This window comes from Fringilla coelebs (genome assembly GCF_963513975.1).
Source record: "Fringilla coelebs genome assembly, chromosome: 1".
In the NCBI taxonomy this organism is placed as follows: Eukaryota; Metazoa; Chordata; class Aves; order Passeriformes; family Fringillidae; genus Fringilla; species Fringilla coelebs.
The window spans coordinates 33,286,828-33,305,294 of record NC_140028.1 but is presented as its reverse complement, the minus strand read 5'-3'; the positions used below and the strand labels follow the sequence as shown (position 1 = coordinate 33,305,294).

General features: G+C 38.0%; 1 protein-coding gene across 1 annotated transcript; it reads left to right on the top strand.

Annotated features, from left to right (window-relative positions):
- Nucleotides 1–783: 783 nt before the first annotated feature.
- TERF1 (telomeric repeat binding factor 1) lies at nucleotides 784–16,615 on the top strand (the record flags this gene model as incomplete). The annotated part of the gene is made up of 10 exons (XM_084202777.1): nucleotides 784–985; nucleotides 2,798–2,893; nucleotides 5,039–5,169; nucleotides 6,258–6,344; nucleotides 7,480–7,629; nucleotides 9,694–9,800; nucleotides 10,946–11,011; nucleotides 11,096–11,139; nucleotides 12,141–12,205; nucleotides 16,457–16,615. 10 exons carry the CDS (start codon nucleotides 784–786, stop codon nucleotides 16,613–16,615), a joined length of 1,107 nt encoding a protein of 368 aa, XP_084058903.1.
- Between the last annotated feature and the right edge of the window lie 1,852 nt (nucleotides 16,616–18,467).

Here is an 18,467-nt window from a genome sequence, read left to right as displayed (position 1 = left end):
GTACAAACAGTTGTCTCCTCAGATAAACACACTCCAACTAATACCATCGCTCTCCACATACTATCCAGGGCTTCGTTGCCAAGTCGAAGCTCCCACTTTTCAGTTTTTCCAGGGTCTGGGATGTCCTCCCTCCCTTCCACAGCCTCCTCTCTCCAGAGCCCACATAAAGATGCACTTAGCAAAGCCCTTCGGATCAGACATGCAAGAAAACACTCACGTTTCGCCTTTTGCTCTTCCAGGAAGTGTGGGACACGGCAGCTCTCAGAGCCACCGCTCCACACGGGACAGCGCTCCACACGGGACAGGGCAGCTCTCAGAGCCACCGCTCCACACGGGACAGGGCAGCTCTCAGAGCCACCGCTCCACACGGGACAGCGCTCCACACGGGACAGGGCAGCTCTCAGAGCCACCGCTCCACACGGGACAACGCTCCACAAGGGACACGGCAGCTCTCAGAGCCACCGCTCCACACGGGACAGCGCTCCACACGGGACAGGGCAGCTCTCAGAGCCACCGCTCCACACGGGACAGCGCTCCCTCAGCTCCCCCGCCCTCCGCCACCAAAGGGCACTTACGGACCAAAACAAGCGCACAGCGACGACGGCCCGGGCCGTGAGAAGCGGCCGCGCTGATTGGTTGCGGCTCGGCGATCGGGGCGGGGCTGGGCGAGACGGCTTTGCTGATTGGATGTAGAGCTGGACGGGGCGGTACGAGCGCTCTGATTGGCTGCGGCGCGGCGAAGCTTAGGGCTGACAGCCGTTAGCGCGCGGTTTGAAAATGGCGATGGCGGCCCAGAACGCGCCGGGAGCGGCGGACGGAGGCGGCGTCAGCAGCTCCATCAGCAGCTCTGTCCATTCGGTCCCGCCGGAGGCCCTGGAGGCTGTGGCCGCGGAGTGGATGCTGGAGTTCGCGTGTTCCTGCCTGTGCCGGCACTTCGCGGAGCAGAGCGGGGAGGAGTTCTGGCGGTGGAGGGACGTTGCGCAGGGTGAGGGGCGGCGGCGGTGCCGGGCTCTCCACAGCCGCTCCCGGGGCAGTGAGTCCTGAGGGGCCCCGGGGGCAGCGCCCTCCTGCACACCGGAGCGCTACAGCACTCGTTGCGCGTCGACCTCCGCGGTCAGCAGCGCTGGGGGTGATGCTCGGATCAGGGGCCTCAGGAGGTCCCCGGGCTACCGGGGAGCCCGTGGAGGGCTGGGCGGGTATCGGCAGCACTCGCACACGGCAGCAATACAGCAGTGATAGAAATATTTCAGGGAATTATAGTCTGGCAAACAGAGATGAGATTAAATGAAGTCTGGTGACTGGGTTTTGAATGGAAAAATATATGTATTTAAAATGGGAAATAAACTTTAGAGTGAGGGTGGTTGACAACTAGAAGTAAAGGTCTACGTCTCGGACAAATTTGATGGATTTATGATGTTTTCTTCAGTAAGAAGTAGTTTTCCTGAGGATATGAGGTTAGAACTTTAGGGGATATTTTGTCTGTATATATGTTCTTGACTCAGGTGAACGCAGCAGTATGACTTGTTTAAACTTCTGCAAAGAATGAAATACAGTGGCATGCAGAATGATCACTAAGTAGATTGATATGAGATATGGTAAGAAATCTAGTGATAACTTACTAGAGTACTCTGAATGTGGGCTGTTAGATTAAATTATTTATATTGCTTCTCGATATGTGGCCTTTGGACTGCAATTCAGCAGGGGAATTGTACTGAAGTTTTGTGAAGGTGGGAGGCAGAGACACTGTCAATGCAAAAGCAGAGTGAAAATATCTCCTGGGAAGACTGAATGCATTAGTAGAAACTATTAATTAAATTGTACAGAATTCAAGGTCATGCGGAAATAAGAAGTAATAGCAAATTTTGAACTTGTTCCTACTCTGTTTAGCAACAGAGGAAAGAGTTTGTCACTCTAAGATTATAAAGTCAATATTGTAAAAGTCTTTGGGAAAAGCTAAGCACAGTCATAAGATTGTAATAGAAAAGTAGGTGTGTTTTTTTTCATAGAAACACAGCACTGTTACTCTTGCATGTGACAAAGGGAGACCCTACAGAAATAATGATTAGCTGTCAACAAGAAAGTCAATTCAAACTGAAGCAAGTGCAGAAAGGTAGGAAGGCAGTGGTTCCAGATGATACCCAGCAGCTCCTTTGAACCCCAACTATTCTGTGATTCATTTTTCGTTTTGAATGGTTCTGTATTTTGCTGTGAAGTTGAATTACTATATCCAGCACATTAGCATAAGAAATTCACAGTAACCTGAATGATGGGAATAAATTCATAATAGCTCCCTTTTTAAAATGTGTAATAATCCTTGTGACCTTCCAGCCTTGCAAGGACTATTTCCCTTGTAAATATACATTTCTGAGTAAGCTTTCCATTTTGCTTTTACTGCTTTAGTTCTGTAAGTTGCTATAGCAACATGTTACCAGTCTGTCTGTGGCTCATGGTTTGTGGGCATTCCCTGGAAGTGTTCTTTGGAGCAGACAGCTGCCTTTTGTACTACCCTACTTACCAAAAAACCCCCTACATTTAATATTATGGTCTTTGAATTGGATGAATATAACCCTGTGATTAATTCTGCTGTTTCTTCAGAAAAGTATATATTCTTCTGGTCAAGCTCTTAAATATTATTTCAGTTGTTTTAGCAAGGAAGAATACTAATTAAGTGGGCTTCATTGGTTTCTTAAGGAATTAGAAATTTAGTAAAATCTAATAACACAGTGTCTAGTATATATCTAGCCACACTGTGGCAGTGCTGGAGCAAAACTGACTTAACTTTTCTCTTCTTTTCCAGCTCTTATTAATGGCCTCTCCCAAATACCTCCACATCAGAAAAAAACAGTATATCTCTGCCAGCTTTTGATAAGAATTGCACAAGGAAAAAGCCTTGGTAAATACTCAGGTTCTTTTTTTAAAGTAAAATAGTTTAAAAATAGTTGCATGAACTTCTACAGAGGTACATTACATATTCTTTCACATAGCCTTTACTATACATATATATATTTATTTTTAATCTAGATATAGCTATATATAAATAAATTGAATGAGTTTCACTTTTTAGACTATCTTTTTTACACACGTGACTGAGCTGTCTGCAGCACTGGTGTTACTCTGTGCTGACTGACTTAGCTGCATGGAGTTTGAATGGCCACATACTTCTTAAATTACCAGGCTTTTTTTGTCAGAGTAGTATCAACAAAGGAAATATACTGGCAAGGACTGACTAGCTCTTGGTGAGCAATACTTACAAGTTTAAAACTCAGGATATGTGTTCTTTTCTGCACATTTAACTCTAGAGATTAAAGTAGGACAGACAGCAGGAATGAGAAGATGGATAAAAAGGATGACTGCCCATGTTTCCTACAGAAGACTGTAAGACTCAGCTGGCAGCAAGTCCTTGGGGCTCTTACTCACTACATCTTCTGTTTGGCTGCATTTGCAACTTTTTGGTTCAGCCAAGATGATTTTGTTTGAGTTTCTGGAAGACTAACTTCTTTTTTTTTTCACTGTTTGATAAAACTCTTTGGAATTTAAAGACTTCAGAAGCATGAGCATGGAAGAAAAAAGTGTATTCTAGCCTAGCAATGCCACAAAGTCTTGTTTTTATACAATTAAATTTCCTATGCTTCTTATCAGGTATTATGTCATCCTGATTTAGTTTAGCTTGGTAATCAAATTCTAATATTTAAAATAGTTCATCAAATTATTTAAAATAGTATACAAATTATGTAATTTTTGTCTTAATGCTCTAAATTATATTGTTATATATAAAGCTTGAGAATATTACTTCATTATGTGTTTTTATCCTATCAGTAGGGAATGATCAGTATGCTGAGGAAGATTGCATGTGTGTAGTAGGTATTACATCAGGTGCAGCTGCACAATGTACATAGAAAGCTAATATATGGTAGCTTTCCTATTTTTCTAGTTATTAAAATATTTGATCTGCGATGATCACACAGTAGGCTGTTTCAGCTCTCTAAGAGCTAAACACTTTGGTTTTACACTATTAAAATAAACAATATGAATTGTCATGTTACTTGATTGAGACAACAATTGAAGAAACACGTTTTTGTTTTAGTTATGTGTATATATGCACATAATACTGTTTGAAATTTCACTGTTTGACATTGTAGTGGATATAAAAAAAAATTTTCTCTTCAGTATTTTGTAAATTGTTTACCTTCTATTTGAAAAACACTTAATGAAAGGAATAAGTTATTAAAAGAAATCCTGCTGATACCATAAAATGAAGGCATAAGTGAGGCTGTAGTTCAGTGAACATCTTGAATTTAGCTGGCAGTGCCATGGGAAAGAAGCACTTGTGCACCTGCCAGCTCCTCCTGCATCTGTTACATTGGCACACTCACTTGTGCAGGTGTGCAATAACCAGACTGGAAGCTGCTTGAGAGTGTTAAGGGGATGAATATTTGGCTAGACTAGATTTCTGCAAGAACTGGTGAGTGATCCTTTGCTGGGAGTTTGCACAAACCTTGGTGTTGGCACAGCAGTACACTGGCGTGAGGGGTTGCTTCTGCTTTTTAAGTGACAATCCTGTCTAGACCTGTTTGAGTTTCCCTCTCAGTTTAAGCACTTCTAATACAACAGAAAGTTAAGACATGGAAATAGTGATAGACACAGGAAGAAAAAAACAAACTACTTAGCATGGTGATTAGATATTACAAAATTCATAGTATTAATATCAAATGTTGTGAAATCTCATGCTAAGTTTAATGTATTATTAATGTCAGACCAAATACCTAATTGCAAGTGGCATTTTAAGTGAACAATGATTAGCTGACATAATACCCCCTGAAAATGCAGCAGTAATGTTAGTAGCAAGGGTAGGAAGAACTAGTTTCTGAAAAGAATGCAGTTGCTTCAGGTTTCTTAAACACACCTAAAAACTGAGGAAAAAGGAATTGAATTTGTATAATACATATTACTTTACTGCATATTACTGCATACTGTAATCTATTTAACTCTATCCTTTAATTTTCATAAGTTAAGTACTTCTGTTTTTTCCTCCTTTAAGGATTACAGTTTGAAAATGATCAAAGAATTTCACCTTTGGAATCTGCTCTGTCTTTCTGGACTTTACTTGAAAGGGAAGAAATTAAACTGGAAAAACTTCATGAAGAAATTCGTCGCTTGATTCAAATTCAGGTCTGTGTGACTTACTCATAATGCTTCAGATGCTACCTACTCAATGGGAATGAGTAGCTGGAAAGCTGCCTGGTAGGAAAGGACCTTGGGGGTGCTGATAACAGCAGCTAAACAAGAGCCAGCATGTGTCCAGGAGGCCAAGAAGGCCAATGGCATCCTGGCTTGTATCCAGAACAGTGTGGTCATCAGCACCAGGGCAGTGATTGTCCCCTGTGCTCAGCACTGGTGAGACCACACCTTGAATCCTGTGTTCAGTTCTGGGCCCCTTCGGACAAGAAAGACTTTGAGGTGCTGGAGAGTGTCCAGAGAAGAGGACAGTGTCCAGAGAAGGACAAAGGAGCTGGTGAAAGGTCTGGAGCACAAGCCTTACAAGGAGCAGCTGAGGGAGTTGGGAGTGTTAAGCCTGGAGAAAAGGAGGCTCGGGGGGACCTTGTCATTCTCCACGAATGCCTGAAAGGAGGCTGTAGCCATGTGGGAGTTGGTCTCCCAGGTGGCTAGTGACAAGATGAGAGGAAATGGCCTCAAGTTGTGCCAGGGGAGATTTAGATTGGGTACAAGGAAAAACTTTCACACAAAGGGTTGCACAACATTAGAACAGGCAGCCCAGGGAAGTGCTGGAGACACTATCCTTGGATATGGCACTTGAGGATACGGTTTAATGGTGAACATGGTGGTGTGTGCTAGGTTGATGGGTGGACTTGATGACCTTAAAGGTCTTTTCCAACCTTTAAAATTCTATTCTATCTTACTGAAACAGAGCCATTTTTACAAAAATCTTGGGCTATTAGCAGACTGAATTTAGTACAGAGTAAATAGATCTGTACAGAGGACCTTTTTCTAGCTCATAGAGTTCCTGTTTGTACCAGTTAAAATTTGTTTGAAAAGCTGCCAATCTGAAAAAGATACCAATTGAAATAAATTTCAAAAGTAATTTCAGAACTAACTGTTAGAAGTAGATATGTGTCAGTAACCCTTAAATATATAATCATCTGAATTTTTGGAGTCTTAGAAAACTGTAGAATTTTGAACAGCTTTTTCTGAATCTCAGGTGGAAAATTTCATCATATCTTTTAATTACATTTTTGTAGATTGTAGCAGTCCATATGGAAAACAGATATTTCAAGGAAGCTGCCGAAGTTCTTGAAAGGCTGTTCACAGACTCTGAATCAGATAAGGTAGTAACCTGTTTAAATTGCATTAAAAGCTCTTGACTTTCAGATGAGAAAAAGGGGAGTTGGTTTGCAAAGCTAGCAAATCCTGCCTGCATAACTTCAATTTCATTATTGTCTGTGCAGTCACTTTCATACCTATGTCACTTTAAAGTACAAAAGAAAATTTATGGCCAGGAGATTGATAGATATACTGGATGATTTTTGTGGGAATAAAATGCTTTTAGCAGCAGTTGTCCTTCATCCCCTCTTCCACTTCATATGAGGAGTGAGATGGCACTACAAATTCTGGGAATTTGATGTACCAAAGCATCCCAGGAAAGGAAAACTCATTAGCTTCTGTAGTACAGACTGAATGCTATTATGCCTCTGACAGGAAAAGACAACATATGTGTTATGCCACCTCCTGGTTTGAAGTTGACTGCATCATTCAGAAAGTTGCAAGTTTGAGGGAATATCTCTCTAATATAATAGTGCTGTAGGTGAAAAGAAGTTAAAAATGCTTCCTATATAGGACACATGTTCTATGTAAGTAGTAACCTGTGTATAACTTACTCTTCAGATACACTTCCATTCAGAGGATTTGGGTGTTTGGAAAGTGTAGATTGAGGTAATAGTACTCAAATTCATAAATAAAATGTAACCTATACATAGAAGATAATTCTCTAGCTATATTGGCTTCTGTAAAATTCAGAGGAATTGGTAGACAAGATGTGAATTTATAATTATCAGTATTGATTTATCCTTAATGGTGCTGTAGTAAGTTATCCTTCTCCTGAACACTCTACAATCCCTTTCAATAGCAGTCTTTTTGAGGCAGCAAATGAGAAGAAAGAACCAATAATGGGGGCTTTTTCTGGATGTTTGTCCTCCACTGACAACCCTGCTTTCAGTGTTATTCATAAAGGAAATGAAGATGTAAATCTCTGGTCAGTTACACTTTACCATTTACTGAGCACTTAAAGTAAATACCTGGCATTATGTCTAGTTGACTCTAGAACTGTTTCAAACTCTAGTGTGAACTGTATAGGGATATTCAGGAAACTGTATAATCACCATGTTGAGCTTTCTGTATTTCCTTTTTAGCATAGATACCAAGTTGCTGCAGGATTTGTGTTGTATAAAACTGTGCTTTTCTTAGCCTTTAAGGGTGAAGCTCGCAACCGTAATTAAAACCAAGGATCCATATGTTCCTCTTCTCCAAAGCTTCAGTTACAGTCTTTTGATAACTAAAATCAAGTCTTACATTGAACTTTTCATGAAAGAAAATGAAACTAACTTCTTAATACAGGTATGTTGAAAGTATTTTAAAAACTTTTGAAAAAATTTACCTGATACAATTAAATAGATTTCTCCTTTCAAGGGAGTTGCTTAGCCATTATTCTGTTACTGCATTAGATGAAAAGGAAACTTTGCCTACCTTGGGATTGTCTTATTTTCAACCTTTTTTTTTTAATTAACATGTCTTGGAGAAAGTTAGTAGGAAAGAGACTCCTCTTAAATATCTTCTATTAATGTTTTTCCCACAACAGTTTTGATTAGAAAAATAGTTAGGACAATAGTGTAATTAAAACAAGATCTCTTTAAGAGATGCGGTTCTTATATGGGACTCCTTAAAAAGTGTAGCTTTATATTTAATGCTTATTTTCTTTAAGCCTACATGACTTCCCATACTAAAAATAAAAAATCAAGACCTGTTAATTTGGATAAAAGCTTTAGGAATGTCAGGGGAGTTAGGAGATAGAAAACTATTATTGCTGTCTTCCTGTAAATACAAATGTTCCTTACAAACAGTCTTGCTCAAAAGTGATTTAAAATTGGCAAGAACAACATTCCTTCTTCAGTTCATCTTCAGGAGGATTGTAAAGAATTTCTCTTATGTTTGCTTCGTATAAAAGAATATTGAATTATTCAATTACAAAAGCACAGACGTCTAAAGGTAATAAGAAGCAAATTTTAAATAAACAATCCTGAAGTTCCTCTGTGTTTTTCATTTTCTTACCAGAGAGACTGGACAACTTATTACGTACACTCAAAGTATAATACAAGGAATACTTTTTAATGGTTTCTCTTGAATGTCAGTTTTCAAGTTTATTTTTCAATAAGGCTTTCTTTGAGTCTAAGAGGAAGTGGAGGCTTGGAGGTGTCAGAGAAGGCCCAGAATTCTATACTAGCATGCCTAAGGGCCTCACTGCCTGCATCCCCATTGCCTGCATGTTTGTCCAACTGTCTGCACCCACATTGCAAATCTTACTTTGAACAGAGTTATTCTGGCACGTGGAAGAGACAACTTTGTCAGGGATCCCCACTTCTGTGCAGCACACAGGTTTCCCAGGTTGCCCTGTCTTCTCTGCAGAAGAACATTCTAGTTTTAACTGCTAATTTCTCTTTCTTCTAGTGCCAGATGTAGAAGTATAATCATAGAATAGTTTGGATTGAGAGGGATCTTTAAAGGTAGTTTAGTCCAACCCACTTGCAATAAGCAAGGACATCTTTAATTAGATCAGGTTGTTTAGAGCCCCATTCAACCTGCCTTGAAGGTTTTCAGGGAACAGACATCAACCACCTTGCTGGACAGCATGTTCCTTGTTTTGCCACTCTCATCATAAAACGAAATTCTTCCTTTTATCTCATCCAAATCTACCCTCTTTTAGTTTAAAACCATTAACTCTTGTTCTACCACTACAGGTCCTGGTAAGAAGTTTGTCCCATCTTTATTTAGTGTAGGAGGCCCTTTTAGGTACTCTATAAGGAGTAATGAATTACTACTTCCTTCTCTTGGCACTAGAGGAGAAATAATCTTAGTTTGTGGCTAGAAGTTTGAGCAGAATGTTAGAAATATTTTTTGCCAGTGCAAAAAAGGTTATATTACAAGCCTCAGGTCTGCTTAGACATGTCTTTTGAACATGTTACATGTATGCTTTGTCTTACCATGTGCTACAGAACTAGATAAACTTGACACCTGTCAGTTTTAGTTTTTAACCTAGTTATGAAAACCAGTCTTTGGAGTACTTTGATAGTTTTTGCAGTCTTAGTTAAGTTCTGCAATTTACTTAGCGCATTAAGTTCAATCATTATGCAACTATTTGTTGTATTTCTTTGCGTCCATATAATAATCAATTGCAGCTATGACTAAAATTTCTCCAAGTTATTAGTTGTTAAAGATCTTTATGGATTTCAATTTAACATGCTAAAGTTGTTTTGAAACTACTTACTTTAATGTTAATACCTCTGAAATATCTGTCAAACAAGCACTGCTAGTTCTAATAAAAAGTATGCATATTAATCTTAGTGCCAACTCCCATCTAGGTACTGCCTGGCTTTAATTTTAAGATATCAATTACATTTCTCACAGGAAGCCACAAAACATGTGGTGTCTAAAGGGTTGGGAGCTACAGCATTGCAAAACAGACCAGTGGAAGTCAATGAAAATGGCAAAAGTGATTTGGAAGCAAAAGAAAGGTTTGTATTAAGTCTTATACTGCTAAGGGATGTGCTTGGACAGTAGCATGAAACTTATAGATCAAAGAATAGGTAAAATGGGGGGCATTAAATTCCAAACTGCTGTCCAATGGAAAATTAGCTACAAGCACATTCCCTATTTTCTTTAAATTTATGTTCTTCTGTGGTTGTTACTTTTGGCATTTACATGAAAAAGCTTGTCATTAAGTTTAATTATTTGTGAGGTTGCACAATTTGCAGTTTAAACAGCTGTCATTCTATAATAATAGAAGCACGAAAAAGACTCTGCTTTTTTAATGTTTGATTGAGCTCCTTTTAGTTCTAATTTCAGGCTATAGGTCATCTCAAGAACAAAAAGAATAAGGAAATGGAGTCAGTCTTACATTTTTCTTACAGCTGAACCCTTAATGATACTAGTGTGAAGGGCAATAGTTACATTGCTTCATGATTCTGACAGTGCAAACCTTCAGAACAATTACAGGATTATTTTGGAAAATGCTAAGATTCTAGGTTTATCACCATTTGTTCAGGGAGAATAAGTTGCTGGCTTTAGCTGGGATAGAGTCTGTATTTCTTCATTTTTTGGAATACTTGGCATCATTTAGTTAAGAAAATGCTGATGCAGACAGTATAGAGGAAGACAAGTCATAAGATTTTTTAAATGTTTTTTCAGAAGGGCAGCTCCTGACACATCTGAGAGATATGATAAAAGACTCATTCAAAAAAACCTATGTAAATAATTCCCAATGAAAAAATAGAAGTGCAGAATGTCTCTTATCTTCAACTTAAATATCTTGGGAACAGGCTACCCAAGGAAGTGGTCACATTACCAAACCTGACAGAGTTCAAGAAGCATTTCCACAGTGGTCTCAGGCACATGGTATGACTCCTGGGGATGTCTGTGCAGGGCTAAAAGCTGAACTCAGTGATGCTTGTGGGACCCTTCCAACTCAGCAGATTCTGTATTTCTCCTCCAGGTACAGGGAGGCAAGGTTAAGAGTGTGAATGCATTGATGCAGTTAGTGATTGTATGGCATTGCCTCTGTAGAGAAGTCTTAGGATTTTCTTTCATTAAAATATTGCTGAATCATATAAATGGCAAGTTGCTGCCTAGGAAATGATTTTTTTTGTCTTTTCTTTTTAAGGTTGGTGAAAGAGAAACAGTATATCGCAAGTCAGTCATCTGGAGACATAAAAAAACACATAGGAAGGTAAAAAAATTTGTTGTTACTGCTCTGGTCACAGACTTTTCATCAAGTGCTTTGTATTTTTACTTCAGATCTATATCTTTGCAGGAAATGTTCAGGACAGAAGCCCAAAGAGAGCAGGGCTCTTCAGTGTGAGTATTAGTTTATTTTTTACACTTTCAAAATGGTCATGTCAAACACTTATTTCTAACTGCTATCCAATGTGATTGGGTTAATGCAGAAATAATTGTGGTGGATAAAAACACTCCAAGTTGTGTATGGTTTCTACACAAATGCAAATTTGGTGGTTGCCATATTTAGAAAGCTGTGAAGTGGCTTAATTTTCTCTAGCAATTAATTTTGCAAAATCATTCACTATTTTCTGATTTGCTTGGTTGGTTAACAGGACTTATGGTATTCTGTGCAAAAGAAAGCTGACAGAGGAGTACTGAAATTAATTTCTCCCTGAATTCTGTGCTAGATAATGTGATTGGGAAGGAACTAAAGAAGTTAGCTGATTGGAAAAACAAATTGTATTGTAGAATGTACAAAGTCAGGATGTTTGTGTGATTTCCTGGTCTTACTTCTTAAAAACCTATCACAGATATTATAATAGTTATAACTAAGTTCTTAAGACCATTAGCACCCTCTTACCACAGCAAGATGATGTTATAGTTCCTGTACATGGCCATGGAAGGACAAACTCTTAAGATGCCTTGAATGCTTGCCACAGTTAAAACCTGATACATGTACTTGGAAATGATGGAATTTGTATACAAAGAATCATAACTCTGATTGGTTCTTACTTCCCATTCTATGTAAAATGAGAGTAGTGCGTATAGTAAAAATGTTTTTACCAAAATTAAATGTTTTGTTATTATGTACCAATTTTTACCTATTTGTTTAAAATATAATTCTGTGAATTCTATTGTATTGAAATTAGGGTGGGTTTTTTGAAAAGCCTATTTTTGAAGCCCTTGGACTATGGCAAGATTCATGTGTATTCATTTATAAAAGTATACTTATATGTAAAGAGATGCTGAAATTTTCCCAAAATAGTGTACATTCTTGTCAGGTCTAAATGGTAAAATGCAAAACTGCTGCCTTGATGTTGACTCCTCTTTGTTTTGGATTTCTATTAACTGTCTTCTAGGTCTTAACGACCTGCAAAATGCTGGAAATCATGGAGTTTCCTTGGCATGTAGCCGAAGAAGACAGGTTTGTACCTATTCTCTCTTCTAAATGGAGATAAAATGAATCTGCATGCACAGATTATTCTTCTCAGCTTTAATCTAATTTTTAAATCTAGTGCTTAGATTTAAGATTCTGTAGATTACTAAAGTGCTACTGTTCCTGAAATTGTTACAGTCCCTTTATTTTAAAGACAGGAAATATAACATATTTTTACTGTCTCAAATATTGCTGTTTCTAATGCTTCCAAGGCTTTTATTTGTTGAAATACATCATTTCCAAAGTTTAGTGTGAAATAAAAAATTCTTTCTACAGTTTGGATTAAAGAATTCAGGATGTCATTAGCCTGTGAGAATTCTGGGCAATTTTCAGAGGCAACTCGTTTTCCAGCTTAGAAGGTTAAAGATTTAGCAGTTTTATAATTCAATACTTTTTTTATGTGATGTAAAAACATATTTACTTGGGAAACTACTCTAGTTTTTATAAACCAAATGGTAGGGTCTTATAATCATTTCAAATGGTCCTTTGTGCACTCTTTATAGGTAAGCCTATGAAAAATTGAATTACATTAAAATTACATTACGTTCATTGAATTACATTAAAATAACCCTATTGTGTTCACTAATGCTAATTGTGTTCACTAATTCCCATTGGTGGGACATGCAGAAGTGTCTGCCTTAATAGAATGCCATTTGAAGTTGATTTGATGTTGGGGTCTTTCAAGCTAATTTTTGATTATAGCCAATTTTCCTTTATAAGCCTTCAGCATTTTATCATGATAACTCAAGAAATTACCATTGAATACGTGTATTGCCATTGTTGGATTCCTCTTCATAATATCTCTTAGGAAGCAATGTGGAGTCTTTCTATTTATATTATAGTGCAAGTTATGATCCATTTGGATGTGAGCTGTTTAATTTTTCTGGTGTTCATTTTGATATTTCATTTTTCATATAACAGGGAAGACCAAATCTGCTTTTTTTGTTTCTTCTAGAGGAGAGTTGTACTTAGTCCTATTTCTTTAAGCATTTTTACTGAAATTGATGTACTGTTAAATCTTCAGTTATATGCTGTCCTCAAATGGATTGAAGTCCTAATGAGACCTCATCTATCCTTGAGGTTTAAGCCCCTATAAGTTTTTAACTTTCTCCCAAATCTCTGGAATAGTTAGATCACTGACAATCTCTTTAGAAGCTGCAGATAAAACCAGTGCCTTAAAAAAAAAAAAAAAGGCACTCAATGGATTTGCTTTTTGCCTTTAAAGACAAAAATTACTTTATTCCAGCATATACTTGGATAGTTACCTTGTTAGCCAGTTGCTGGTAAGCATGAGCACTTCCATCAAGCTTGTTTTCAACATCAAGAATTAAACTATTTCAACCACAATGACACAGAGCTAATGAAAGCTTTGTAGTCACATATTTTTATGCTGAGCTAGCCTGTTACGGGGTCACCTACAAGCACTGTGTCTAGGTCTAGGGCTTACACACACATCTTGTTAGAACAAAATAGGAGTTGTTTGCTTAATTATGTTGTTATAGTTCAACCTTAATTGAAATATAAAGACTAAATTTGTAGAGAACTGCATCTGACAGAGGCATTGAAAATTTTAAAAGAACTTAAATGAAACTTAAGATTCAGAACTGTGTTTCTTTCAACACTTAGAAAAGTTGTAGGCATCTGCTCCCTCTGTTATATTTATGCCTTGCTCCCTGCCACTAAAACCTCATAAATGTTTTATAGAAAGCAATGATAATTGGCCTTTTAAACAATAAATCTGCTCCTCTGCTTAATCATCTGGGTTATAAAATTGTCCACATGCATGAAAGAATGCAATGAATGTCAGAGCTGTTGACTTCTAGAACTTCCTTTTCCATGTAGTCCCTCATTCAATGTTGGCATTGTTTGCTCTTGTTTTGTAAATGGCATTTCATTGCAATGGTTCAGTGCCCATTTTCAGCCTTTCATTGCAGTGTTTTCAGTTAGCTGCATAGAACAATCTGCAGTGCTATTGAAAGGACACATACTTTATTTTCTCATTCCTAAATTAGGGGATGCAAGTGTCACAGAATTTAGGGAACTGTTTGTACTCAATTTTGTATCCAGTAATTATATGGCAAGTCCTTTGAGTTGTCTGAAGTCTGGATACTTGATTTAAATTAAACAATGTGTCTGAAAATCTGAGTTTCAGATTCTGTCAGACTTGTAGGGAAAAAAAGATCCGTATATTTAAAGCTGAAGGAGAAAACTCAGAGCAGAGTCCCATAATGCATAAAGGAAGACAGGTTACTAGAGCAGAACTGACTCAAAGGAATAACAAGATCTTCAGATTTGTGAGGGAATGTCTTCGCATTCTGCCTGGCAAACTCAAGCTTGCTCTGCTGGTGTTCAGAGCTGCCCAGATGTCACGTTGCTGTGCACCAGGCACTGCGCTGATATGAGCTCAAGCGTAGTGCTGCATTATGTCCAGGCTTTCAACCACTCTTGTAACAGTGCAAAGCTGCAATCTACATAAATTCCGTCCCAGAGGGGACAGAGAGATTGTCAGTGAGTGGGGCAGGGGGCAAGTTACTGCTCTGTTCTGTTCCTCAGTGAAAACAGTCCCTGATTTACCTGTAAAGCAGGCCCTCATTTATACAATAAATGGAAGAAAATTTTTTTAAAGCTCTATTTGAGCAATTAAAAATCAAAACAAGCTAAAAACAACCTTTTTAACAGCAAATGTAATTAATCATTTCAAGTAACAACGGTTGTGATTGTCTCTTTTGATGAAAGTATTTGAATTATCTGGTGCTGTAGGTCAAGCATAACTGTGTTACTTGAATAAAGATTTTATTTAGTAAAGTTTTCTGGCATGCTCTGAAATGAGATGAACTACATTATTCCAATGGAATCTCTGCCCTTTTAATAAGAGTAGAAAAAAAAAACTATTCACTGCTAATGTTGCAAACCATCTGTGGAACAGGAAGAATTAGAAAAAGGAAGTATTTTTGATAAAGGGTAAACTACTTTAGAGAAGTTTTAGGTTCCTAACTGTTTAGAAATACAGTTGAACTACTATTACTTGTAGTTCTTTCACAGCTTAGTGAGGTTTGTCAGTGATCAGAGTTTACTGAAGAGGCCCTGATACTTGCATTAAGCTGGAATAAATCCAGCTTTGAGATGTGAAGTTTGGTCTTTATACACCTCAGCTTCCACTTTGTGTAGATGCCACATTTTCCCTTTTTGGAGAATAACCAGGATACAGTTTTGATCTGATACAGTTTTGAGACTGAATGTTATCTACGTTCCTTCCCCCTCAGAGACTCCCCCTTGTCTTTCATGTCTGAGCCCTGCTGCAACTTTTAGAAGTTTAAATTTAACAGAAGGGTGGAACCATGCCGAATAGCACTTAAAATTGTCACCTGGCCAGAGACTGTACTGATGATGCTTATAAGAGAAGAATCTTTTAAAGATCCCAGAGGGGTTCCACATCATTTTCTTCCTATTTCTATGGATGTGGGTTCTTGTGCCATTGTCAGTCATATTGGCTGGGTGTTCCTGCTGCTCATCCTCCCTTTGTGCCCAAGCAGGAGGGTATGCATTTGTGTAATGGCAGCAGCCATAAGATTTACATTTCCATTGGATACATTATTTTATGAGTTAAGTGATGTTTGTTCCCCTGTACTTCATGTTTCCTTGCACTTATCAGATCTACTAGCTGGCTTTAAGCTGAGGCTATTCCTCTGCACCTGCAATTTCCTTTCTGCCCAGTTAATCAGTTTTAAAACTTCTTTACAGTTTTGAAGATTTCAGTTGTAAAGGTGAGCCATAACATGATTCTCTGATGTTCACTTTTGCTTTATAGCCAATACCATTTATCCATTTGATAGTTGGAAGTGATCTATTACTTACAGGAGGAGGTTTTATACATACTCTGGGAAGCCAACCTTTCTTTTATTCCACCAAGCTATAAATTTTAGGCTGTCAGATTCAGCCATTTACAATTCTTTTGGCTCTTTAATGTTCTATAAACATTTTTTATTTCCAATCCTGTTACTCCAATTAACCCAGGGCTTTATTAACACAGGTCCCCTTTGGGAGCCCCCATAAAGCTCTACAGGTTCAGTTACAAATTTATCATTTATCTCTAGTTTCCAGATACGGTGCTCAAAAGAACCCTGGGACATCTGTACTCTAACAACTAGACAGCTGTTTGAAAACTTGCTCTTATATTTGCTATAAGCTCTCTCATTAAAACCTTTTTCTGCTCATATATCTGGTGTTTTCTTGCCCTAGAAATGGACTCCAAAAGAAGACTTGGAGCTGAAATCAGGAGTAAGGGAGTTTGGAGTGGGTAACTGGGCTAAAATTTTAGCCCATGGTAACTTCAACAACCGAACAAGTGTCATGTTGAAAGACCGGTGGAGAACATTGAGCAAGATCAAACAAAGTTGATTTGGACTACAGGAACGAACCTTTCCCTACATAAGGACCTACTCTAGCTTTTTCGAATAACATCTTATTTTAGTCTCAGAGTGTCCAGCAGTGCTGCTGTTCTAAAACATGAAACGGAATAGTTATAGGTATAAAACATTTCTGTAAGCTCATGTACTCTGGTAATGATGGCTTAAATGTAAAGTCTGGCCTTTTTTGCTGCATGCAATTACAGATAACCTAGATTTTGAAAGGTGAAAATGTTTGCAATTATTTAAGAAATGTCTGTTATGTAAATAGGGGTATTAGATCTGACTGGCAACAGCCAGTTGGTGGAGGCTAATAAAAAGTCAAGCGTTCTGTATGTTTAAAGGGCTGTATCTGTTTTTAGATTGACCTTTTCATAATTTTACTTCCTGCCATATAACCCATTCTAATTTGTTTTGTTTCACTTTGAAATTTAGGTCAGACTTGATATTTCTGTAAGTAAGTTATATCAAAAAGTATGTAGGTATGTATGTATTAGTATTGCTAATTTTCTGAGATAATGGTTCGTTGGGTTTTTTTCTGCAATTAAAAAGTGTAAATTCATATAATGTTGTATTTTTAAGTAACAAAGGGACTGGTTAATTTTTTACATGGAAAGGAACCCTATTATAGTAGCACTTAGCATTTCTTGGTTAGTTTGTGCCACTTACCTTGTCTTGACCAGTGACTTCTTCCAGACCAGCAGGAAAGGGAAAGCTCAAAAACACATGGCCAAAGTGGGGCTCAAAAATGAGTCTACACTGTCAGTGACAACAAAGATACACTTTAATGGGGGTCACTATCAAGGTCTCTGCTGGCCACTGCAACTCTCCTGCTCATGGGAGACTGGAACAGAGGGATGATGGCACTAGCCTGTATCTCTGGATTCAGATAATTTGGAAGAGATTTCCACTATCTCAGACAACTCATGCTTTCCACTGTCATACCAGTTTGAAGCTAGTGACTTGAACTAACACAATACAGCATTCTTTTAAAAGCTAAATCCCCTGAATTCAGATGTTTTCTGTACCTTTTTTACTTGGCTAAGGTTTTTATTTTCCAAGAACCTTATAAGAACAAGCACTTGTCTGAATTGGTCATATTAAAGCTCTCTAAGATAATTTTCCCCATTAAAAAGGAAAACATATACCTAGGAAGTCTGAAACATTCAGAAAGTATTAAAATAATCTCTGCTCTCTGTTTTGGAGGCTTGCTTTCATTACAATAAAATAGTAAAATGCAGTTCAAAGGTTTGTTTCACAACACACTCTTATTGTGGCCAGAACCTCAAGCAGATCACCTTCCTCATTCTTACTAAGAGACTCTATGGCTTCTTCCAGGAAGCCTTTATGTTGCACGGAGATGGTGCCTGTCTTAACAGGAAATTTTCTTAACCTACATAGCAGTCTTACCAGTGTTCAGATGTTGTAGGTTCCTATGTTAATCATTGTAGATGAGCACTTTTAACTAGTAATAAGTAATTTTTTTTCCCTTAGCCAAGGCCTTAGTCATAAAGTCTTGTCTAAGTTCATCTGCCAGAAAAGTTACTGTGTATTATTGACATGAAAATCTGAGGAGACCAATTCCTTAATAATGCTGACTAGGTCTGTGTCTTCGTGAAGGTGGCTGAATGTGAAAACTGCAGCGTAGAGGAAGAATACGTACACAATTACAGTGTAAAAATTGTCTAGATGATACTGGAGAGGAACAAAGTACCTAAACTGCAATCAGTTTTAGCTTTCAAAAACTTCATTTTTATTCACCCTTGCTCTTAAATGTTGACAGTAACTATTTTCAGACTTGAAAATATTTGGCTGGCTCACTACTGAGTAGAAGTATTGCCTGG